Raw genomic sequence first — 25,625 nt, forward strand, 5'->3', positions numbered from 1 at the left:
TGATGGGCGAATAAATTTTCCTGGCATGAATTCGTCCACCAGTGTATAAATTCGAAATTTGTGAATTTTCCCGCGAAGTGAATCAGAAGAAATTCGCCCATCACTACTTGCATTTCACGGTGGTCACTCTCTTTTATGGCAAAGAAGACTAGGACTGTATCCATTTTCTATACAGCAGTGACTACAGTGCTAAATTCTGCTTATTTGCATGAATTTACATTATTTATCATGAAAAATAAATACTTTTTAAAGGTGTTATAAAGGCATTACTGAAGAAGAAAAATTGTTTCCTTCAACTAAGATACAGTATCTACTGTATACTCAACAATACAAAGTGAAAGGATTGATTATTTTAAGCTATACTTAAAATAATCAATTTACTATTGGTCGAATATCGAGGGTTATTAACCCTCGATATTCGACCCTCGAAGTAAAATCCTTCGACTTCGAATATCGAAGTCGAAGGATTTACCACAAATACTTCGATCGAACAATCGAAGGAAAAATCATTCGATCGAACGATTAAATTAAAAAAAATAAAAAAAAGCTTAGAAAGCTTATGGGGAAGGTCCCCATAGGCTAACATTGGTGCTCGGTAGGTTTAAAGTGGCGAAGTAGGTGGTCGAAGTTTTTTTTTAAACAGACAGTACTTCGACTATCGAATGGTCGAATGATTTTTAGTTCGAAGGTCGAAGTAGCCTATTCGATGGTCGAAGTACCCAAAAAAAAACCTTCGAAATTCCGTTTTTTTCATTCTAATCTTTCACTCAAGTTTAGTAAATGTGCCCCTATATGTCTATAAGGGATATGGAGCTAGTCAGCATCCTAGTCAGTTTCTTTTGCTCAGGACTGTATAATCTTACCTCTGGATGAGATACAGTCCATACCCTCACACTTAGTTCTGCACTATATCATCAGTCCTGTAATGATCTTCTTGGCATTGGTAACCCTACTTGTAATCTTGTGATGTTCAGTGGGGTTGCTTGAATTTTGTTTTCTTTTTGTTGTAAAATATCAGACTAGCCTCAGTTATCAGTTCGATTCTGAAAGCTTAAAGGATGAGTAAACCTTTAAAATGAGTTCTAAGAACTTTTGCTCTTTACATTCATTATTTATTTTCTTTTTATTCCAAGATATTAATGTAAATATGTATTGTTAATATGAATGAATTTTGTTACAACAGCGCCACCTGTGGTCAGTTTCCCACCAGTCTGACCACCGAGTAGTCAAGGAAGTTGTCAGGAGAAAGGCTGCTCTGATGTTCTTCAGCTTAGGAAAGATTTGAGAAAGGTTTCAGAGCGGTGTTCAGACTGGTGGGGAAACTGGCCAGCAGGTGGCGATGTTGTAACAAAATTCATTCATATTAACAGTACATATTTACATTAATATCTTGAAATAAAAAGAAAATAAATAATGAATGTAAATTGCAAAAGTTCTCAGAATAACACTCTCATCAATTTTACATTCATTTATTTTAAAGGTTTAGTTATCCTTTAACATGCATATACAATGAAGGAAAGAGTAATGTTTCATTGAAAGGTTCTCACATATTAATGTGCTTCTTGCACTCTCCACCCATAGCAATCAGTGCTTTATATAGTTGAGTTAATGAGATGACAACCTATGTTGACCACATGAATTTCCCATTCCTTGAACGAATGCATTCTAGAATGGAATATCATTCTGTCAAGTATTCAGATATGTTTTTTCCTTAGCAAAGCTGGACCAGCCAAAAGTTCCATGCAACTGTTTCACCCAAAATTATATAAATAACTTATGTTTATATCAATAATTATATCCAGATTTATATACTAAGATATACTAAGATATATGAGATCCTCTCAACTCAGCACCATTTAGCTCATATTACTTACACTCTTCAAATGACTTACTCTCTTTGAGCCAAGTTTCCTTTGAATTGCTTACCACTGGTTTCTGGTCAGCTCTCCAATACATTTTTAGAATTTTAGTCCTTTGTGCCTCTTTAAGACTTTTGTCTGCATTTTCTTCTGTTCACCACATTTAAAAGATTTTTATCTACAAATGTAGGGGCAGATTTATCAAGGGTCAAATTGAAAATTTAAATTTTTAAATTCAAATTTCAAGTTTATTTCAGTGTAATTCACCTAGGGAATAGCCCACATTAGATTTGAATTTTTAAATTTATCATGTACTGTCCCTTTAAGAATTAGAATTTGACTATTCGCCATCTAAAAGCTGACAAATTGGTGTTTTAGCCTATGGGGAATCTTCTACAATCAATTTGGAGTCTTTAGTGGAAATTTGTTTTATTTAATTTTTTTTGGGTTAAAAAACTTGAATCGAATTCGATTTGAGTTTACAGGTCGATCCTATTCACCCGAATTTAAAAAATTCCAAATTTTTAATACATTTCGATTGGTCGTTTTTTTCACAAATTTTGAATTTAAGGGAGTTTTTATAAACTCCCATAAACTCGAAATTTCGACCCTTGATAAACATGCCCCTTTATAAACTTTATATTATATGTTTTCGTGCATTATATGAACATTATATGAACAGTCTTCAACTGCATCATTAAAAAAATCTACCTTTCCAATTTGATTTGTACATATTTACATTTAAATCAATTGCATAAATGAATAATAAAAGATGCTGACTATGTATTCATTTTAAAAGGTCAATACATTTTCTTTATTAAACGACAGTGTTGTATCATCAATTTTCTGCCTTAATAACCTGAGATTTAGAAAGTCACCAGTTTTTCCTTTACGCAGTATATTACGTTTGTGTTAGGTAGAGGAAAAAAAAGTAGAGAAATTTCAGTCTTGTATTATTGGAGAGGCCAAGAAGGGTGAAGCTGGGCACATTTGAGATCTCCATTAAGCTCCAACACTACCTGCACAAATAACAAACAAAATGAATCACTGCTTCTTATGAATATCGTCATAAAGCATTGTATCTATACAATGACATTGTATCTACAAAGAAAATAACATTTTTGATGTTTGACCTATTGGCATGGTACGAACAAATATCATGTTTCTTCATTATGGTTTTCTCCACAGAGATAATTATAGAAAAATGAGCCTATTTTCAATTGTATTGATGGACACTGTAGCTGCCAATGGAGATTGATACAGAAAGAAGAAGTAGTTAGGGGAGGCCAAAAAAAAAAAAAAAAAAGTTACGCAGACACAAAACATTTAAGTAATATTCTTAAACGGCCAGTAGAACCCATTGTTCTTCCCTTCAACTCATCTAAGAAGGCTTTCACTAAATGTTGGAACTTTTTTGCCATTCATACTTAAGATGGTTACCTGCCTTATATTTACATTATAATTCATCCAACAAGTATTCAGTTGGATTTGAACATTTTTTTATGAGATTTTTTTCTTTTATATTATTGTTGGTTCCCAATTATACTGATGGCTTTCCCTTTCCCTCCACAGATAATAATTTCTGGTGGGTGTTACAAAACTGGGGAGCTAGTTCCGTCCACCAGCTGTACTAAGTGGGCAAAAATAAAAAGGAGACTATGAAAAATACCAATACTTCCAGGCTAATCCACAGAGGCCTACTCTAGCCTCACCTCTGCCACAGGCACAACTCAAAAACAACCTCAATGCACCCAGGTCCTCTGACCCCACGAACACTGCATCACTGGATCTCATTGAGTTGCCGCAAAACTTTAGAAAGTGCAACAGCGCTTGTGTAGCATGTGACCATCTGGTGAATAAAATGCCCATTCACTTACACCCCATATCCTATCTGTCTGGATCCTGTAAGTCTCAGAGGTACCAGATAACCTAGGGCCCCACTACAAATTAACAGTGTAAGCAAAATAGCTATGGAAACCCCAAAAAGGATCAAATTGTAGGTACTTTTCACCAGCCAAGCCAGTAGAGTTATCAATTGGAATTTAATAGAAGAAGTTCACAGCACACAATCATTACAAATATATATATATATATATATATATATATATATATATATATATATATATATATATATATATATATATGCTCCAAATCCAATAAGATCCGCACTCTCAGGACAGCTTAAAAAATGAAAAAGGCACAGGCCTTTCTCAAAGTAACCATTACACATGAGAGCTGCAATAAATATATACATGCTCTGGCGGGAAAACAAACAATCAAGCTGATGTTGTAAGGAAAGTAACTTACCCTGGTGGTCTAGCGGGTCGGCGAGGACGCCCGCCGCGCTCTCAGCGGGGACGCCCGCTACGCCGACTTTCCTCTTGATGTGCTGTTAAGGGCGTGCGCGCCGCGCCTCTGTTCCTTTTAAAGGCGCTGGTGCGTGACGTCAGCGCGCAATGACGCAAGGCCTTATGGGTATTTAAAGGGCCATTACACAGTATTCCTTGCCCGTGATAGGATATTTTCCTGGTGCTCCTGAGCTTTGTGCTATTATGTGATTCTGTCTGAACCTGTCTGATTCCTGTTTTGACCTCTGCCTGGCTATTTTGACTATTCTGAATTCTGGATCCTGACCTTGCCTGCTTACGACTACTCTACAGTTTAACCCTTCGATTGATTACCCGGTTTTGACCCTTTTGCCTGTTTGATGATTCTTGTTATCTGCCTGCCTCGACCCAGCCTGCCTGACGATTCTGTTGCCTGTTCCATTTGTACCGTGACCTTCAGCCCAAAAGACTCTGCTACCTGCCGTGCCCCTCTGCCAGCCAGAACATCTTGCCTTGTACCCCTCGTTAAGTCCAGGTGGCACCCAAGTAAGCTGAGGGCTCCTCCCGAAGCCCAACGGTGGTCACACTACTGGTGAAGCCGAGCCGAGACCAGGGTACTTGGCACCTGTTCTGGTATTGGGTGCCGGCCGTGACAGACGTAGTGCAATCCTTAACATTTAGCGCCCGCTCCTACAACATACAGCCATATGACTCCTCTATTGTACGAATAGTTAATGTGTTTAAACTACTTATAAATGACTAATAACAGGTTAAAAACACAGAATTAAAAACAAACCGCAATATAGCAATGTTAGCACAAACTATTGTGACAAAAGTTATGTAACTAATGTTGCTATTGTGTAATATTCTGAGGGTGTAATCACTCATGTACAATAAACCAAAATATCAGGAAAAGCATAAATCTAATGGATCATTAGGATAAGCTTACTGCTTTCCCAGTTGGGTCTGGGTGCTCATGCCCCAGACCTTCAGCATAGGGGAGTAACTCACGACAAAACAGCATTAGGCAGGCACCAATCCGGAACGTGCAACAAAAGTAGAATCCAAGAGCCAAAAATTTTGTATAAAAAAAAACAATACTTTATTTTACATTACATCTAAAAGAATAATGCCTGACGCGTTTCGTGTCCCGCATTGACACTTAATCATAGACTGTGATTAATTGTCACGACTTAATTGCGACACGAAACGTGTCAGGCATTATCCTTTTTAGATGTAATGTAAAATAAAGTATTATATTTTTTATACTAAATTTTTGGCTCTTGGATTCTACTTTTGTTGCACGTTCCGGATTGGTGACTGCCTAATGCTGTTTTGTCATGTAATCACTCATGGTCATATCCATTATATCTCTAACCTGCTTTGTACCGTAACTGTATAAAACTAAGTGGGTTTGCCGTCCAACCTTCTTATAATATATGTAAATAGCGCTCTCAGAAACTCTATGTATCCCAGGCCTCATTAACCTCTCATTGATCTACACTCCCCTTCCTTTGTGTCCCAGGCCTCATTAACACCCCATCAATATCACCTCCACCTCACCCTCTAGAGGGCGCCATTTCCTAAGTGTATCAAAGTGCTAAACAACCCAAAGTGAATATCTTGTTAAGTAGAACTACAACTCCCTATAGTGTACTCTACATTGTGTCAAGAATGTGTAAGTAGTGAAGCACCATTATAATGATAATGTAAACCCCAATCCCTCAATAATTGCTAAAGATCTCCAAACCATCAGGTGATATATCAAATCACCCCAACCTCATTTCTGTGATTAAACACATAGTCCAATACATGTAATACCATGCCTATAAGGCACCCTGCCCCCCTTAATATTTGACCATCCTCAATTTAAGTGACCTGCAATCTACACCCATACTGAATCTCAACAAAAATTAGAAAATACGCACAATTCCCATATATACTTTCTAATATGTGTCCCCATTAAGCGTAAAGGGGCTTGGTGAAGACTCATTGAGGAATAGTTCATGTAACACAGTTCTGATATCGCCAGGCACAAATGCAATACGAATACACTTATTCAATAAAATGCGAACACTGGTGACTTTTTGCTAGTGTTACTAGTGCAAGCATTTCATAGCGAAGATTTCTGCCTAGCAAAATTTCTCTTGTGATCGTGCATTTAGGACAATTTACATACACCGGGTAATTTAAAGTAGTATGGAGGTCTTTATTACAAATGTTGGTGCTAATGCTTGAAGTTACCACTTTTTATTACACATGTCCAGGGAACCTTAATAAAGACAAGAGAGTTAATATAATGCCCTACACATGAGCCCAATGTAAAATGAATGTTCCATACTCATGAAATGTCTGGAGATAATGGTTTACCCAAAAAATGTCAGCCAAAAGTCAGCCAAAAAAAGTAAGTCAGGACTTTTGCAGGCAATTCTGCTTCAAAAAAGGAAAAGTCCCCAGCGCTTTTGTAATTTTAATGCATTTTCGGCACACAGGATATGATGTAAGTGACAGAACATTGAGGAAGATCTGGCTTCTTTTTAGCACTTCGCGAAATAGGTAAAGTTTCAGTAAAATCTGTACTTTAGGGAATTTGCAGAGTAACGATCGCCTGGTGATGGAGTGTGAGTGAACGCTATCGATGGTGCTTAAAAATCTTACCCATAGTCAAAAATAGTTAAGGGTAAAGTAAAAAAAAAACCAGGAAACCTATACGAGGGCAACGTCTAGGTCATTAATTGCTTTTGTCTCAAATATTTTTTCTCTAAAACCCGTTATCTAATTTTATTAAACCAGAAGGGAACATGAGGTATTCAGTATATTAGCATACATTACAAGTATGATTTTTGAGTGATATGATCGTTACATGTAAATAATATAGTGAATAAAGTACCCCCTCTTGTAAAATATAAGGATATTATAAGTTACCGAGGAGTTTCATGACCATGTTTTTATACAGGTCATGGAACTCAGAGGTAACTTCTAATATCCTCATATTTTGCAACTGGGGGTACTTTATTTATTATAATACACATGTTTCAGTGAGTCATGTGACAGAAATGACATCAGAACTCACCGTTTATAACTGATGACATCAGAACTCACCGTTTATAAGGATATCATTTACAATATATTCATGGCTTTTGTGTATTATATATGAATATCACAGTCCTGACCTCTAACCCCCATCTGAATCATTAATCCGTGCTGAAATTTGTATGTGAGTAATAACAAATTGGGCAATTCTTGGAATACAAAAATAATCTATCTATCTATCTATCTATCTATCTATCTATCTATCTATCTATCTATCTATTATCTATCTATCTATCTATCTATCTATCTATATCTCTCTCTCTCTCTCTCTCTCTCTCTCTCTCTCTCTCTCTCTCTCTCTCTCTCTCTCTCTATCTATCTATCTATCTATCTACGTATAGTTGCTTAAAATAATAAATGTTTTCATTATGGATATTTTTCACTTTACAACTCCTTTAAAAATGCTCTTGAGAAAGTTTGAATCTGGCCACCCATCCTCTTAGGGAATCAAGGTATTCTCTGTTTTTCAAGCTGTAAACTATAGGATTTAGCATTGGAGTCACTGCCATGTAAAGAAGAGACAAGACCTTCTGTCGATCTGGGGAGTAACTGGAATTCGGGCACATATAATTGAGGCTAATATTTCCATAAAACAAAGTTAACACAGTAATATCTGATAGACATGTAGAGAAGGTGTTTCTCCTCCCCATAGAAGATTTGATTTTCAAGATTTCCAGCAGAATACGTATATAAGAAATAAGTATCAGTAGGAAGGCAGCAAGAGCTAGGATCCCAGCTGAAATATACATCAGCATTTCATTCATCCAGGTGTCCTTGCAAGACAGACGGAGCAAAGCAGGCATTTCACAAAAATAGTGGTTGACATGATGCGATTTACAAAAGGGGAGCTGAAAGGTTAGAAATGTATGAACAATGAGTAATGAAAGGCATGAAACCCAACTCCCTACAACCAAATAAATGCAAAGCTTTCTGTTCATTATAGTGGTATAGTGCAAAGGGTGGCAGATGGCTGCATATCTGTCATAGGACATGATCGACAGTAACAAAGCCTCTGTTTCTCCAAATACCGATGAGAAGTACAGCTGGGCTGCACAGCCTAAGAACGAGATGCTCTTTTCTTTAGATAAGGTGTTTGTCAAAATCTTGGGTACAACTGAAGAAGACAAACCCATATCAACAAACGAGAGCTGGATGAGGAAAAAATACATGGGACTGTGCAGTCTTGGAGTAACCATTACCACTGTGAAGAGCAGCGTGTTTCCTAATAAAGCTACTTGGTAGATTAGCAAGATGATGGCAAAATAGAAGAATTTCAGATGTATGAAATTGGAAAGTCCAAGAAGTGTGAAGTTGTGCATAGAAGTTGTGTTTGAGATCTCCATTATGCTCTAGTGATAATTTCATGAGTCATTAAATTAAAGCAATCAACTGATTAATAAGCCCTAATAAGTGAATGGCCCAGCATTCCACCTTAATGAATATGGACAGCAAGGTGCATATTGTCAGAGGCAGATGTAAGCAATGAGTGCTCTGCAACTTGCTTATATAATTGTGGGCAAGTGCCTTTAGGTCCCAGGAGAGTACATTAATTATTGTGTTTAGTGAATCTGTAGTGACTTAGACCATGCAACATACTGTAATTTCTTAAGAAGAACTGGAAAATATGTGTTTTGTTCTATGATGTCAATTTGTGATTCATAGATTCTTTTTTTTAACTTGTTTTTATTTGTGATTATAGCATAATAATATCATTTGCTTCAGTTGTATATTTCTATTCAAGAAAACTAATGATTCATAAAATGACAGCAACAGTTTATAATTACATTTCTAACTGTCAGCTTCAAATCAATTGTCCTATGATCCTATGAGTAATTTTGTAAGTGAGAGGCCAATAATCTGTTAATTTGATGACTCCTAGGGGAGCACAATCTGGTAGTTCCTGTTCTTGCTGCAAGGTTCTGAGATATTGGGATGACTCCATGACAAGTGTTTTTTTTTTTAGTGTTTCTGTGTCATTCTGTGTCATACCATGTTGTATGTATAAACTGTGAGGTGTCTGGCTTGTTGTGGAAGAGATTGTATGTATGTTATCCATATGTTTATCTGCTCACCGGATGTGATCATCTTGTGCCAAAAGGTTTGTAATGAGGAACATGACCATAGGTTATGTATTAAGTCTGCCTTTGGGAAGCGGCATCTGAGGCATTTATCGGAGGAGAGATTACCCATTTTGTATCTTCTTGGGGTTAGGTATGAATTATGGAGGATTTTTGTCAGGATCAGCCCAGGACTTGAACTCTGGTGGTGCTGTTCTGGCGATTCGCAGCACTTGCCTTATGAGCCACTGGGGGCTCTCGGGACTGGTCCTGAACTATTGTGTCTATTGTTTCTGTTATCTGCCTATTCACAGTCTGTTTCCACCCACCTCGTTTACCCTCATGTGTTTCCCATTCCTAATCACCTTCCCTTTATAAACCCCGCCCTGAGCTTTGCTCAGGGCTGAGTCATTGAATGTATTCTGTTTGTTCCTGACCTGCCAATCTGAACCTGAACCTGAACCTGAATCTGAACCTGAATCTGAATCTGAACCTGAATCTGAACCTGAACCTTGAAAACCTTGTATGCCTTGTTCCTGAAAACCTTGTTACCTTGTTTCCTGAGTGAATACCTTTTGTTCCTGTGTTCCCCATTTTTCCCTCACCATCTGGATACCTTGATTAGCCTTTTTGCCTGTTCCTGCCTTTTGGTTTCTGTGTTCTGACTGCCAATAAACCTACTATTACTTTCATCATCATCATGTCTTTGCCTCCAATCACCTATGGCTACACCCCTGGGCTCCCACCATATCCACTCCCCTTGGAGTGGCTATCCTCGGTTACAGCGGTTCCCCGCTGTGAACGTTACAATTTGAAGGAGCGTCTTGCTTGCTAATAGTAGTTTTATACATATTTATATATGTTGTTCTAGGATTTCTGATTTTGTAGTCTTTGGAATGTCAATGAGCCATGTGAAACAGGACTTTTCCTCAGGTTTTATTTTCATAAGCGTTCTAATTGTCTGATATATTTGTGAGGTTGCATGTTTCATGTCCTCGTTTTTCTAGATTTGGTTGAGTGGGTTATTTTTGTCTCTATCTGTTAATTGTTTTATTGCATGAGTTGCAAAGTGAATGATTTGTAGGCTTAAGAATATGTGTGATGTTGGGAATGGGAATTTTTCTGCCATTTTCCCTTGAGTTAGAATTGTACAATTGTCTTCTAGTATAAGGTTTTGTAATCCACTTCTCTTCCATTGAGATAGGATGGGGTTTCGTATACCTGTTGGGAAAAATTAGTTGTCTATCCATGATAAGTATGGGGAACTATATAGTGATAATTGCTGTTTCTTCCTGACTGATTGCCACGCTATAAACGTATCAAAAAACATAGGGTTATCGTGCAAGTTTAAAGGAATATTCTTTAACGGTGTACGTAGCAAGTAGTTGAGAGAGTGGTCTTCAATTAGGTATTGGTCTAAGGATATTGTTGTGTACAATTCATAGATTCTTATGAGAAAGTGGACACTGGGATGAAGTTAGTCAACTGCAGAGTTTATTGCTGAGAGCAATGTTGATGTTATCTTGTCTACATCTCAAAATTGTGTGGCTGTATGTAGCAGAAAGTTAAATATATGTTTTATCCATGCAAGAATCTGTAGCTTTGAAACATGTGCCCAATCATAATCTATGCTTTTAAAACCTTTATATGAATATTAAACATGAATTAGCTATGGAGACCTTGCCTTAATTCATGTAGGAAGCCTCATCTGTGGAATTTTTCCTTTTGTTGTACCAAATGATTTTAACTGGGCAGATGTGTTCCCTGTAGGCCACAGCTAGAGGGTGAAATATGGCCACTCTTATGCAACCATTTTTATGGTTTTTTATGAGAATCCTTAATCTTGCTGGGCATTAAGAAGTAATTGTATCTGTGACATATGTACATTGCCATTCAGAAGTTTTTGAATACCCAATTTCTAATGTTTTGGGTAAAATTTCAGCTTAAGTTTCAAAATCTAATTTATGAATATGTATATGTCATTTAGGCAATGTTTAACTTTTATTTAATTAAAACAATGTAGATCTAATTAGAAAATAACTACAATCTGATCTGGCTAACGCTTTCACTCAGCATCAAGCTGCAGAGAAAAACTCCTATAATGGACTGGCAGAACTACATTGTAGATCAATGACAGGATCAGATCACTTAAACTGATAACAGGCTGAAAAATCAAATAACTTGGCCCTCCATACCTTTTAACCCTGTGTTTGGTAGCTCTGGACTGACTACAGTTCGAGATCAGGCTAGAATGGGCCATATTGTTTATCTACTGGGCAGGTTTAAAAAGCCTGATGGACCATAGTTCACCGTTCTCCTGCTGTATGGTCTGTATGGATCATTGGCCTTTGGCGGGTGATTGGTTGAAATAAGCAGAGCTCAATTGGCAAACTGACAAAAGAAGTGAATCTCCATGTGAATGACCAGTTTTACTGTACCAGATATCAAGGAAAAGTTGAATGACTGTAAACATAACAAAGTGTACCAGGTAGAAAATTACCCCTCTAATGTTGTGTATTAATTGTATTAGAAATGATATCCCTGACAAAAACTATGTGAAAATTTTCAGAATCTGATTTATCTGTTATATAAAAGATCATATTTGAGATAGAATCTTTCAGAAATAAAGTACCATTGTTCTGAGCAACTGATATGTACAGTATATATGATCTATTTAATTTAATTTAATAAAAAAGTTTTGCTAATCACATTTATTCTGCTGAGAGGCTACAAAACTGTTCAAGATTTCATAATTCTATTTCCAATAATTTAATTATATTTTATAATGATACTGGATCCCTTAGCACCCAGCTATTGTAGACACACATTTCTTAATTATTTTTTTTTCCACTTCCAGGCTTTACATTAATATCAACACTCAAGTCCAACCAATTTTTAACATAACTACTGAAATGAAAACTATGGTAGCAGGTGTTCACAAATATCACTTGCATGTATACTGATCACATTTCCTCTACAGCAAAAGTCAACCCCAACCCCACAAAAACGGAAACAGTAGAACTCTGCTGTAAGGAACTTACCGATGCGGCGGGGACGCCCGCCGCATGGGCCTCGAGCCAGCGCTGGCGTCGGTGCCATCTTGGAATCTAGGGCGCCGCACCTTTTAAAGGCGCAGGCACGCTGGCACATTTGCGCCAGCACGTTTCTGACGCCTGTTTGGCGCGAAATTTGAAACTATTTAAGGCCCATTCAGTTTCCCAGCCAGTGCCCATGATAGAACTTGTTTCTAGTGGTTTCCTGAGCCTTGTGCATCTGATCTGAATCTCGTCTGTCTGATTATCCGTGTTTGACCTTGCCTGTATCGTGACTATTCTGCATTCTGTATCCTGACCCTTGCCTGCCTACGATAACTCTTCCTGCTTAACCCCTTGATTGACGACCCGGTTTGACCCTTGCCTGCCTGACGATTCTGATATCCGCCTGCCTCGACTCTGCCTGTCTGACGATTCTCTTGCCTGCTCCTTTTGTACCGTGACCTTCGGCCCAAAAGACTCTGCTAATAGCCGTGCCCCTTCGCCAGCCAGAACATCTCGCCTTGCACCCCTCGTTAAGTCCAGGTGGCACCCAAGTAAGCTGAGGGCTCCTCCCGAAGCCCAACGGTGGTCACACTACTGGTGAAGCCGAACCGAGACCAGGGTGCTTGGCATTTGTTCTGGTATTCGGGTGCCTGTCGTGACATCTGCTTTTACATTTTCCCATGTAAATTCTGGGAAAATGTAAAATGTGGGAAAAAAATGAATGAAAAAAAATCCGTGAATAATCAGCGTGGTATAAAATTTTGAATAGAGATTGAATTTAAAGATGAGAAAATGAAGAAATCTGATGGCACGTCTCCATCAATTCAATTTTCAGTCGGTGTGTCATTATTTTTTCACCAGCTGAGAAATTCCACATATTGGCAAAACTGCGGCAAAAATTTGCTGCGACAAAAAAGCCACAGAGACAAAAAAGTTGCCGTAAGAAAAAAAGCTCTTTGACTTTAATGCATTTGGATAAAAAAATGCCCATTGACTTTAATGCATTTCACTCATTTTTCACCGTTTCGTGAATTTTTGTGCAGTTTCGATTAAGTGAAACAGGACAGATTAGCTCATCACTAGTCATTATTGCTTTAAGTGAAGAAAATATTGGAAAAAAAGACACTATAGATACTGTATGGATTTATGACGTACCAGATATGGCATTGGCTGCTGGAAATGCCCAAGAGTATAGATTTCAACCAGTGCCTGCATAAATATAGTTGGGAGGTCAAGGGTTGCATTTAACCATTATGTCCAAAGAGGCTGAGCATGCCTGCACTAGAGACACATCTGCAATATTCTGGGTAACTGAAATTACTGATTTAATTTCTAAAATAAGTGGAAAAACACTTGAATATTTTTCTTAGAAAGAGAAGCAATTGTAAAATGATGCTGAAACAACCCTTCTCCTTGGGCAAAAAGTGTTTGTGATGAAAAACTCAAGCCAAGCCCAATTCTTAGACTGAGTTACTTTGGCATGTCTAACAAGAAAGTGATATAGTTGCATCTGTAGCCAGAGGCGTGGTGAGGACAAGCAAGGTCAACAAAGCACCTACAAGCAATAATGGCCCTTTTTGATTTAACTGAATGAAAGACTTATCTCTAGTGATGGGCGAATTTGCGCCGTTTCGCTTCGCCGAAAAATTCGCGAATTTCGCGCGAATTTCGCGAAACGGCGAAAAATTCGCGAAACGGCGCCGGCGTCTCGTTTTTGACGCCGGCGCCCGTTTTTTCGACGCCGGCGCCCGTTTTTTGACGCCGGCGTCCGTTTTTCGAAAAAAAAATTTTTGACGCCGGCGAATTTTTTCGGCGAATTTTCGCGGGCGTTTCGCGAATTTATTCGCTGGACGCGAATCGCGCAAATTCGCCGCGAATTCGCGCCTGGCGAATAAATTCGCCCATCAATACTTATCTCCTTTTTCAATTCCAGATTGTTCTCTAAAACCATATGCAATTCAATGAGATCTCACTGGAACTGAATCAGAAGAAAAGTTTTTCTCTTTAAGCTGAATCTTGCCCATAAAATCCATAAAATAATGTTTTCTCATGGAAGTGAACATGGCCCACTATAAGAATTAGTGTGGCACACACCTATTAGTAATCATTGATCCCATTTTTTTTATAGTCACTTTTACATCACGATTCCTCAAGCTGTAGATGATTGGATTCAGCATTGGAATCACAACCGTATAAATAATGGACACAGTCTTATCTGTCTCAGGAGAGTAGCTTGAATGAGGACGTAAATACATAAACATTGTAGTACCATAATACAGAGACACCACTGTAAGATGAGATGCACAAGTTGAGAAAGCTTTCTGTCTTCCTTGAGTGGAATCTATTTTAAGAATGGTGGGGATTATATAAACATATGAAATTAGTGTCAAAAAGAATGAACAAAGGCCAATTGTACAAGCTGACATATAAATTGATACTTCATTAAACCAAGTATCTTGGCAAGACAGCTGGAAGAAAGGAGGCACCTCACAGAAAAAATGGTTGACATGGTGGGACCTGCAAAACGGAAGTTGGAAGGTAGAGGTCACATGAATGCTAGAGTTTATAAATCCAACAGCCCAGCAACCAGTAGGGATGTAGCGAACGTCGGAAAAAAAGTTCGCGAACATATTCGCGAACTTGCGCAAAAATGCGAGCGGTTCGCGAACGGTTCGCGAACCCCATAGACTTCAATGGGAAGGCGAACTTTAACATCTAGAAAAGACATTTCTGGCCAGAAAAATGATTTTAAAGTTGTTTAAAGGGTGCAACGACCTGGACAGTGGCATGCCAGAGGGGGATCAAGGGCAAAATGTATCTGAAAAATCTGCCTGTGTGTGCTTGGAAGAGATAGTGTAGGGGGAGAGCTGTTAGTGATTTCAGGGACAGATGATAGTAAGCTTGCTGGCTAGTAATCTGCTTGATACTGCTCTGTATTGGAGGGACAGAAGTCTGCAGGGATTTGAGGGACATTTTAGCTTAGGTAGCTTTGCTGGCTAGTAATCTACTGTTCTCTTTAAACAACTGCCATACGTTGACCTTGTAGGCATTGTTTGCCCAGTTTTTTTGGACGCAGCCACTGAAGCACAGTTGCCAGAAAAAATATGCCATATAAATGCTGAAAATAGTCATTTTTCGCCATACGTTGACCTTGTAGACATTGTTTGCCCAGTTTTTTTGGACGCAGCCACTGAAGCACAGTTGCCAGAAAAATTATGCCATATAAATGCTGAAAATATAAATTTTTTTGGTTGCAGCCACTGAAGCACAGAGGCCAGAAAAATTATGCCATATAAATGCAGAAAATATGCATTTTTTTGGTCGCAGCCACTGAAGCACAGTTGACAGAAAATTTATGCCATATAAATGCTGAAAATATAAATTTTTTTGGTTGCAGCCACTGAAGCACAGAGGCCAGAAAAATTATGCCATATAAATGCAGAAAATATGCATTTTTTTGGTCGCAGCCACTGAAGCACAGTTGCCAGAAAAAATATGCCATATAAATGCTGAAAATAGTAATTTTTTGCCATATACGTTGAGTCAACGTATGGCAAAAAATGACTATTTTCAGCATTTATATGGCATATTTTTTCTGGCCTCTGTGCTTCAGTGGCTGCGGCCAAAAAAACTGGGCAAACAATGCCTACAAGGTCAACGTCGTTGACCTTGTAGGCATTGTTTGCCCAGTTTTTTTGGCCGCAGCCACTGAAGCACAGAGGCCAGAAAAAATATGCCATATAAATGCTGAAAATAGTCATTTTTTTGGTCGCAGCCACTGAAGCACAGTTGCCAGAAAAATTATGCCATATAAATGCTGAAAATATAAATTTTTTTGGTTGCAGCCACTGAAGCACAGAGGCCAGAAAAATTATGCCATATAAATGCTGAAAATATAAATTTTTTTGGTTGCAGCCACTGAAGCACAGTTGACAGAAAAATTATGCCATATAAATGCTGAAAATATAATTTTTTTTGGTTGCAGCCACTGAAGCACAGAGGCCAGAAAAATTATGCCATATAAATGCAGAAAATATGCATTTTTTTGGTTGCAGCCACTGAAGCACAGAGGCCAGAAAAATTATGCCATATAAATGCAGAAAATATGCATTTTTTTGGACGCAGCCACTGAAGCACAGAGGCCAGAAAAATTATGCCATATAAATGCAGAAAATATGCATTTTTTTGGTTGCAGCCACTGAAGCACAGTTGCCAGAAAAAATATGCCATATAAATGCTGAAAATAGTCATTTTTTGCCATACGTTGACCTTGTAGACATTGTTTGCCCAGTTTTTTTGGTTGCAGCCACTGAAGCACAGAGGCCAGAAAAAATTAAACCAGTAGGGTTTGCACCCTAGTTTGTAACGGTGGCGGAGGGAGGAGGAGGACGCTAAAGGACAGCTGTGTGTGGAGTCATGAGGCTTGAAGAGAAGGACAGCTGCATAGAAGTCAGAACAAGTCTTCCGGCGTGCAGTAACCCTCCGAGATCCACCCCTCATTCATTTTAATAAAGGTCAGGTAATCGACACTTTTGTGACCTAGGCGAGTTCTCTTCTCAGTTACAATCCCTCCTGCTGCACTGAAGGTCCTTTCTGAGAGCACACTTGAGGCTGGGCAAGACAAGAGGTTCATGGCAAATTGTGACAGCTCTGGCCACAGATCAAGCCTGCGCACCCAGTAGTCCAGGGGTTCATCGCTCCTCAGAGTGTCGATATCTGCAGTTAATGCCAGGTAGTCCGCTACCTGCCGGTCGAGGCGTTCTTTGAGGGTGGATCCAGAAGGGTTGTGGCGCTGCCTTGGACAGAAAAACATTTGCATGTCTGACGTTACAGACTGGCCAAAGGGCTTTGTCCTTGCAGGTGTGCTCGTGGCAGGATTACTGGCACCTCTGCCCCTGGAATGTTGATGAGTTCCTGAAGTGACATCACCCTTAAAAGCATTGTACAACATGTTTTGCAGGCTGGTTTGTAAATGCCGCATCTTTTCGGACTTGTGGTATGTTGGTAACATTTCTGACACTTTATGCTTGTACCGAGGGTCTAGTAGCGTTGCGACCCAGTACAGGTCCTTCTCCTTAAGCCTCTTGATACGGGGGTCCTTCAACAGGCATGACAGCATGAAAGACCCCATTCTCACAAGGTTGGATGCAGAGCTATCCATCTCCGCTTCCTCATTATCAAGGACTGCATCATCCACGGTCTCCTCCCCCCAGCCACGTACAAGACCAGGGGTCCCCAAAAGGTCACCACTAGCCCCCTGGGAAGCCTGCTCCTGTTGGTCCTCCTCCTCCTCCTCCACAAAGCCACCTTCCTCCTCTGACTCCACTTCTGGCACCTCTCCCTGCGTTGCAGCAGGTGCCTGGGTTCGTTCTGGTGATTCCGACCAGAAATCGTGCGCTTCCAGCTCCTCGTCACGCTGGTCTACAGCCTCATCTGTCACTCGTCGCACGGCACGCTCCAGGAATAAAGCGAAGGGTATTAGGTCGCTGATGGTGCCTTCGGTGCGACTGACCATATTTGTCACCTCTTCAAAAGGTCGCATGAGCCTGCAGGCATCGCGCATAAGCACCCAGTAACGGGGGAAAAAAATCCCCAGCTGTGCAGATCCAGTCCTACCACCCAGTTCAAAAAGGTACTCGTTGACGGCCCTTTGTTGTTGCAGCAGACGTTCCAACATAAGGAGCGTTGAATTCCAGCGAGTCTGGCTGTCAGAAATCAAATGCCTGACTGGCATGTTGTAGCGCTGCTGAATGTCAGCAAGGCGTGCCATGGCTGTGTAGGAACGCCTGAAATGGGCCGACACCTTTCTGGACTGGGTGAGAACCATGTGTTAAATTGCCTAGTCTCAACGCTGCCAACAGATTGCTTCCATTGTCACACACCACTTTTCCGATCTGCAGTTGGTGTGGGGTCAGCCACCGATCGGCCTGTGACTGCAGAGATGACAGGAGTACAGATCCGGTATGGTTTTTGCTTTCCAGGCACGTCATCCCCAAGACAGCGTGACAACGGCGTACCTGGCACGTCGAATAGCCTAGGGGGAGCTGGGGGTGCACAGGTGTGGAGGAGGAGAAGGAGGACCCAGCAGCAGAGTAAGAAGAAGAAGAAGACGAGGTAGAGAGCGATGGAGGAGTAGAGGTGGTGGCAGAACCGCGTGCAATCCGTGGCGGTGACACCAACTCCACTGTTGTTGTTGAGCTACCCATTCCCTGCTTCCCAGCCATTACCAAGTTCACCCAGTGGGCAGTGTAGGTGACATACCTGCCCTGACCATGCTTGGAGGACCATGCGTCAGTAGTCATATGGACCTTTGGCCCAACACTAAGTGACAGAGATGCGGTAACTTGGCTCTGCACATGTTGGTACAGGTGTGGTATTCCCTTTTTAGAAAAAAAATTGCGGCTGGGTACCTTCCACTGCGGTGTCCCAATTGCTACAAATTTGCGGAAGGCCTCAGAGTCCACCAGCTGGTATGGTAAAAGCTGGCGGGCTAAGAGTGCAGACAAGCCAGCTGTCAGACGCCGGGCAAGGGGGTGACAGTCAGACATTGGCTTCTTACGCTCAAACATGGCCTTCACAGAAACTTGGCTGGTGGCAGATGACTGGGAATGGGAACAGGTGGTCAAGGTGGAAGGCGGAGTGGAGGGTGGTTCAGACGGGTCAAGGAGAGCAGAGGTAGAGCAGTAAGATGCTGGACCAGAAGGAGTGTGGCTTTTAGTTTGCCTGTTGCCTTTGAGGTGTTGCTCCCAAAGTGCTTTGTGCTTGCCGCTCATGTGCCTTCGCATAGAAGTTGTACCTATGTGGCTGTTGGGCTTACCAAGGCTCAGTTTCTGACTGCACTCATTGCAAATTACAATGCTTTTGTCAGAGGCACACACATTAAAAAAATCCCACACTGCTGACTTTTTGGAAGTGTGCGATCTGGCGGTAACAGTAGAAGTTGGCGGAGTTGGCGGTATTGGCGGCAATGGCGGGTGCGTTGGCCGGCTGAACACAGGTGCCGATACATGTTGTTGCCCTACTGATCCCTGCGGGCTGTCCTCCCTGCTTCTTCTAAGTCTTATTCTCCTACTGCCTCTCTGACTCTCCGTCTCTCCATCTGAACTACCCTCCTCTTGCTCTCTTCTACTAGGCACCCACAAAACATCAATCTCCTCATCATCATTCTCCTCAGATGCATCAATTTCTTCTGACACATCACAGAAGGAAGCAGCAGCGGGGACCTCCTCCTCATCACTCATTATGTCCATCTCTATCGTGTTCTCTGCCAGAATTAAATCTGGTGTAAGGTCCTCATCTCCTTCATCTTCTTCTGGCAATAATGGTTGCGCATTACTCAGTTCAAGAAACTCATTGGAAAATAACTCCTCTGACCCCAGTGAAGAAGGGGCACCGGTGGTGGAGGAAGTGTTACGTGGGGTGGCCATAGCAGTGGAGGATGAGGAGGATGTTGTGGTAAAGTTAGAAACGGTAGAGGATGGGGTGTGCTGTGTAAGCCAGTCAACTACCTCTTCAGCATTTTGGGAGTTCAGGGTCATTGGCTTTTTAAAACTGGGCAATTTGCTAGGGCCACAGGATTGCATAGCAGCACGGCCCCTAGCACGGCCTCTGCGTGGCGGCCTGCCTTTGCCTGGCATTATTTTTAAAAAAACAACAACAACAACAAAAACTCAGTTGGTTTTTCTGGAAACGATAATACACACAGCTAGATGGCGGGTTGAAGAAAACACTGTGCAAATAATGCCTACAAGGTCAACGTATACACTACTACAGCGGTGGATACGGATTACGTAAAATATATGAATGCTGCTTGAAAAAAAGTAACTCAAGTGGTTTTTCTAGAGACGATAATATTATCAATATTTAGACAAAATGTGAACAAGCTCACACAGCTCGATGGCGGGTTGAAGAAAACAGTGTGCAAATAATGCCTACAAGGTCAACGTATACACTACTACAGCGGTGGATACGGATTACGTAAAATATATGAATGCTGCTTGAAAAAAAGTAACTCAAGTGGTTTTTCTAGAGACGATAATATTATCAATATTTAGACAAAATGTGAACAAGCTCACACAGCTCGATGGCGGGTTGAAGAAAACACTGTGCAAATAATGCCTACAAGGTCAACGTATACACTACTACAGCGGTGGATACGGATTACGTAAAATATATGAATGCTGCTTGAAAAAAAGTAACTCAAGTGGTTTTTCTAGAGACGATAATATTATCAATATTTAGACAAAATGTGAACAAGCTCACACAGCTCGATGGCGGGTTGAAGAAAACAGTGTGCAAATAATGCCTACAAGGTCAACGTATACACTACTACAGCGGTGGATACGGATTACGTAAAATATATGAATGCTGCTTGAAAAAAAGTAACTCAAGTGGTTTTTCTAGAGACGATAATATTATCAATATTTAGACAAAATGTGAACAAGCTCACACAGCTCGATGGCGGGTTGAAGAAAACAGTGTGCAAATAATGCCTACAAGGCCAACGTATACACTACTACAGCGGTGGATACGGATTACGTAAAATATATGAATGCTGCTTGAAAAAAAGTAACTCAAGTGGTTTTTCTAGAGACGATAATATTATCAATATTTAGACAAAATGTGAACAAGCTCACACAGCTCGATGGCGGGTTGAAGAAAACAGTGTGCAAATAATGCCTACAAGGTCAACGTATACACTACTACAGCGGTGGATACGGATTACGTAAAATATATGAATGCTGCTTGAAAAAAGTGACTCCGGTGTTTTTTCTGGAGACGGTAATATTATGGATATTTAGACAGAATGTGAACAAGGTCACACAGCTCGATGGCGGGTTGAAGAAAACAGTGTGCAAATAATGCCTACAAGGCCAACGTATACACTACTACAGCGGTGGATACGGATTACGTAAAATATATGAATGCTGCTTGAAAAAAGTGACTCCGGTGTTTTTCTGGAGACGGTAATATTATGGATATTTAGACAGAATGTGAACAAGGTCACACAGCTCGATGGCGGGTTGAAGAAAACAGTGTGCAAATAATGCCTACAAGGCCAACGTATACACTACTACAGCGGTGGATACGGATTACGTAAAATATATGAATGCTGCTTGAAAAAAGTGACTCCGGTGTTTTTTCTGGAGACGGTAATATTATGGATATTTAGACAGAATGTGAACAAGGTCACACAGCTCGATGGCGGGTTGAAGAAAACAGTGTGCAAATAATGCCTACAAGGCCAACGTATACACTACTACAGCGGTGGATACGGATTACGTAAAATATATTATGGCTGCTTGAAAAAAGTGACTCCGGTGTTTTTTCTGGAGACGGTAATATTATGGATATTTAGACAGAATGTGAACAAGGTCACACAGCTCGATGGCGGGTTGAAGAAAACAGTGTGCAAATAATGCCTACAAGGCCAACGTATACACTACTACAGCGGTGGATACGGATTACGTAAAATATATTATGGCTGCTTGAAAAAAGTGACTCCGGTGTTTTTTCTGGAGACGGTAATATTATGGATATTTAGACAGAATGTGAACAAGGTCACACAGCTCGATGGCGGGTTGAAGAAAACAGTGTGCAAATAATGCCTACAGGGCAAATAATGCCTAAAAGGTCAACTTATACACTACTACAGCGGTAGTAAAATAAAAAAAAGTAAAATAAAAAAAAAATGAATATTAAAAAAAAAAAATTAAAGTTGGTGCTGCTGAACTACTAGGAGCAGCAGATTAGCACACCAGTCCCACTCCCCAACACTGCTAGACTAATAGCACTGGGCTCTTATAGTAGTAGTAGTAGTAGTAGTAGTAAAACAACAAAAAAATAAATAAAAGCAGTCCTTACAAGGACTACTGTTATTGCAGCAGTCAGCAGATGAGATCAGAAGCAGGACAGCTGCCCACTGCAGCTACATACAGAGCACTGCAGTAGAAGGTAGATTACTAGCCAGCAAAGCTACCTAAGCTTAAATGTCCCTCAAACCCCTGCAGACTTCTGTCCCTCCAATAACAGAGCAGTATCAAAACGATTACTAGCCAGCAAACTTTCAACTGTCCCTGAAATCACTAACAGGCAGCAGCTCTCTCCCTACACTATCTCTTCAGCACACACAGGCAGAGTGAAAAAACGCTGCAGGGCTTCGGTTTTTATAGGGAAGGGGAGTGGTCCAGGGGAGAGCTTCCTGATTGGCTGCCATGTACCTGCTGGTCTGGGGTGAGAGGGCAAAAAAAAGCGCCAACAATGGCGAACCCAAAATGGCGAACGTCGCGCGACGTTCGCGAACTTCCGGCGAGCGCGAACACCCGATGTTCGCGCGAACAAGTTCGCCGGCGAACAGTTCGCGACATCTCTAGCAACCAGTAGTTACGCAAATTCAGAATCTCTTGTTAATAATTGTGTTGTAGTGCAGTGGTTTACAGATGGCTGCGTATCTGTCATATGCCATAACGGCTAGAATGATACATTCTGTTGCCCCAAGGGATGAATGAATGAACATCTGTAAAGCACAATCAATGAAAGAAACACTTCTATCCTGTGATAAAGTGATAACCAGAAGTTTCGGTACTATGTTGGAAGAGAAGCTGATATCAATGATAGAGAGGTTACTTAAAAAAAAATACATGGGGATCTGCAGCTGTGAATTTATTCTCACAACAATGATAAGTAAAGAGTTCACTGACAAAGTGATTATATACATAATGAGGAATATCAGGACGCTTAAAGCTTTCATGTAAGGATTATTGGCAAGCCCGAGAAGAATAAATCTATTGCCACTAGTTTGATTTAAATTCTCCATAATTTCTGCCTCTCAATGTCTGGATAGGAAGAATGTCAGAAAAATAAACCACAATTAATATATCCAATGAGATTAAACACTCTGGGGGTTATTTACTAAACCTAATTTTTCTGGTCAAGGTTTTAAAGAGAAAAACTCAAATTTTTCAAGGAAAAAATAACTTTAAGATTTATTATACCCCGAAGCTGCTAAAAGTCCAAATCTCAAACCTGCTGAGGTCATGCAGAAGTCAATGGCAGATGTCCCTTTTACAATTTGAAGATGTTAGGGTGTTTGGGTGATAACTTGAAAAAATCGAGGGATTCTGGAGTTTCACATTGTTTAATATACTTCTAGATCATACTATTAATATTATTTGATGCACTTTTGCCTGTCACTGTTTTGTAAATTGTCCACTAGGTGGCATGTGGGGGTTCAAATTGTGAGTTGTTCATTGTAAGTTTAGCTTGATAAAGGGCCAAACTTGTTACATAGTTACATAGTTACATAGCATCCATACACACACCCCTCCATACCCTCACATAAATTCTATATACCCATATCTATACTAACTATAGAGTTTAGTATCACAATAGCCTTTGATATTATGTCTGTCCAATAAATCATCCAAGCCATTCTTATAGTCATTAACTGAATCAGCCATCACAACATCACCCGGCAGTGCATTCCACAACCTCACTGTCCTGACTGTGAAGAACCCCCTACGTTGCTTCAAATGAAAGTTCTTTTCTTCTAGTCTAAAGGGGTGGCCTCTGGTACGGTGATCCTCTTTATGGGTAAAAAGGTCCCCTGCTATTTGTCTATAATGTCCTCTAATGTACTTGTAAAGTGTAATCATGTCCCCTCGCAAGTGTCTTTTTTCCAGAGAAAACAACCCCAACCTTGACAGTCTCCCTCATAATTTAAGTCTTCCCTCCCTCTAACCAATTTAGTTGCACATCTCTGCAGTCTCTCCAGCTCATTTATATCCCTCTTAAGGACTGGAGTCCAAAACTGCACTGCATACTCCAGATGAGGCCTCACCAGGGACCTATAAAGAGGCAGAATTATGTTTTCATAATGAGTTAATGCCCTTTTTTATGCAAGACAGAACTTTATTTGCTTTAGTAGCCACAGAATGACACTGCCCAGAATTAGACAGCGTGTTATCTACAAAGACCCCTAGATCCTTCTCATTTAAGGAAACTCCCAACTGCCATTTAGTGTATAAATTGCATTTATATTATTTTTGCCAAAGTGCATAACCTGAATTTATCAACATTGAACCTCATTTTCCAGTTTGCTGCCCAGTTTTCCAGTTTAGACAAATCACTTTGCAAAGTGTCAGCATCCTGCATGGAACCTATAGTTCTGCACAATTTAGTATAACCAGAAAAAACAGAAACAGTACTTTCAATGCCCACCTCCAGGTCATTAATAAACAAGTTGAAAAGCAAGGGACCTAGTACAGAGCCCTGCGGTACTCCACTAACAACACTGGTCCAATTAGAAAATGTTCCATTTTCCACCACTCTTTGTAGTCTATCTTTTAGCCAGTTCTCTATCCAGGTACAAATACTATGTTCCAGGCCAACATTCCTTAATTTAACCAGTAACCTTTTGTGTGGCACTGTATCAAATGCTTTAGCAAAGTCTGAGTAAATCACATCCACTGCCATCCCAGAATCAAGGTCCCTACTTACCTTCTCATAAAAAGAAATTAAGTTAGTCTGGCAAGATCTATTATGCACAAAACCATGCTGGCACACACACTCATAGTATTATGATTTGCTATGAAGTCCATGATCTTATCCTTTATTAAACCTTCGAAAATCTTTCCTACCACTGACGTCAGACTAAATGGCCTATAGTTTTGAGGCTGAAAACGGGATCCTTTTTTGAATAGCGGCACCACATTAGCAATTCGCCAGTCTCTCGGCACTATGCCAGACCTCAATGAATCCTGAAAAATTAAGTAAAGAGGTTTGGCAATCACAGAGCTAAGCTCGCTAAGTTCCACGAAAATAATTACCATCTGGCCCTGGGCCTTTGTTTATCTTAACATGTTCTAGTCTCTTTTGAATTTCCTCATGTGTGAACCATGCATTGATATAGGAAATGGCAAATGTACTATTATGTTGAAATGTTGCAAAGACCTCAAATTTGCATTGTCTAAATATTTTCATGAATATTACAAAAGAAAAATAGAGAGAAAACCAAGTTGCCCGCCATCTGGCCTGAGAGAATAGTATGGACACTAAAATCAGCATGAGTACAACATATTTATTTAAAATCATAAATCACAATGTACTCACCTCCTAGCAACTGGGTACAATTGAACTTGATTACTTAAGTACTGTAGATGCTGAATTACTCTTGTTTTCTAACCTTTATAGTAGACCCAGCAAAGTATTTGATGATAAATGCCCTCGGAAAATACAGCACATAGTTTTGTA

At 40.1% G+C, this 25,625-nt stretch overlaps 2 protein-coding genes across 2 annotated transcripts; both read right to left on the reverse strand.

The window, feature by feature from the left end:
- Positions 1-7,674: 7,674 nt before the first annotated feature.
- Positions 7,675-8,622, reverse strand: LOC121397334 (olfactory receptor 5G3-like). The gene has a single exon (XM_041573968.1). It carries the CDS (start codon positions 8,620-8,622, stop codon positions 7,675-7,677), a length of 948 nt encoding a protein of 315 aa, XP_041429902.1.
- A 1,875-nt stretch (positions 8,623-10,497) lies between these two features.
- LOC108699080 (olfactory receptor 5B21) lies at positions 10,498-23,190 on the reverse strand. Its single transcript, XM_018230942.2, has 4 exons — positions 22,769-23,190; positions 14,490-14,978; positions 12,378-12,429; positions 10,498-10,557 (listed from the first exon to the last, which is right to left on the reverse strand). The coding sequence occupies exons 1-4, from the start codon at positions 23,188-23,190 to the stop codon at positions 10,498-10,500; spliced, it is 1,023 nt and encodes a 340-aa protein (XP_018086431.2).
- Between the last annotated feature and the right edge of the window lie 2,435 nt (positions 23,191-25,625).

Source organism: Xenopus laevis, chromosome 8L, assembly GCF_017654675.1.
Source record: "Xenopus laevis strain J_2021 chromosome 8L, Xenopus_laevis_v10.1, whole genome shotgun sequence".
Lineage (NCBI taxonomy): Eukaryota > Metazoa > Chordata > Amphibia > Anura > Pipidae > Xenopus > Xenopus laevis.

Excerpts from the sequence above, each read along its gene's own strand:
- LOC121397334 (XM_041573968.1), bottom strand. The coding sequence starts at position 8,622 with ATGGAGATCTCAAACACAACTTCTATGCACAACTTCACACTTCTTGGA.
- LOC108699080 (XM_018230942.2), bottom strand. The coding sequence starts at position 23,190 with ATGGAGAATTTAAATCAAACTAGTGGCAATAGATTTATTCTTCTCGGG. Across the intron at positions 12,430-14,489 it reads AAAGTGACTATAAAAAAAAT|CCGACGCCAGCGCTGGCTCG; the intron begins GGGATCAATGAT and ends TCCAAGATGGCA. Across the intron at positions 10,558-12,377 it reads CGGGCGTCCCCGCCGCATCG|GTATACGAAACCCCATCCTA; the intron begins GTAAGTTCCTTA and ends TTTTCCCAACAG.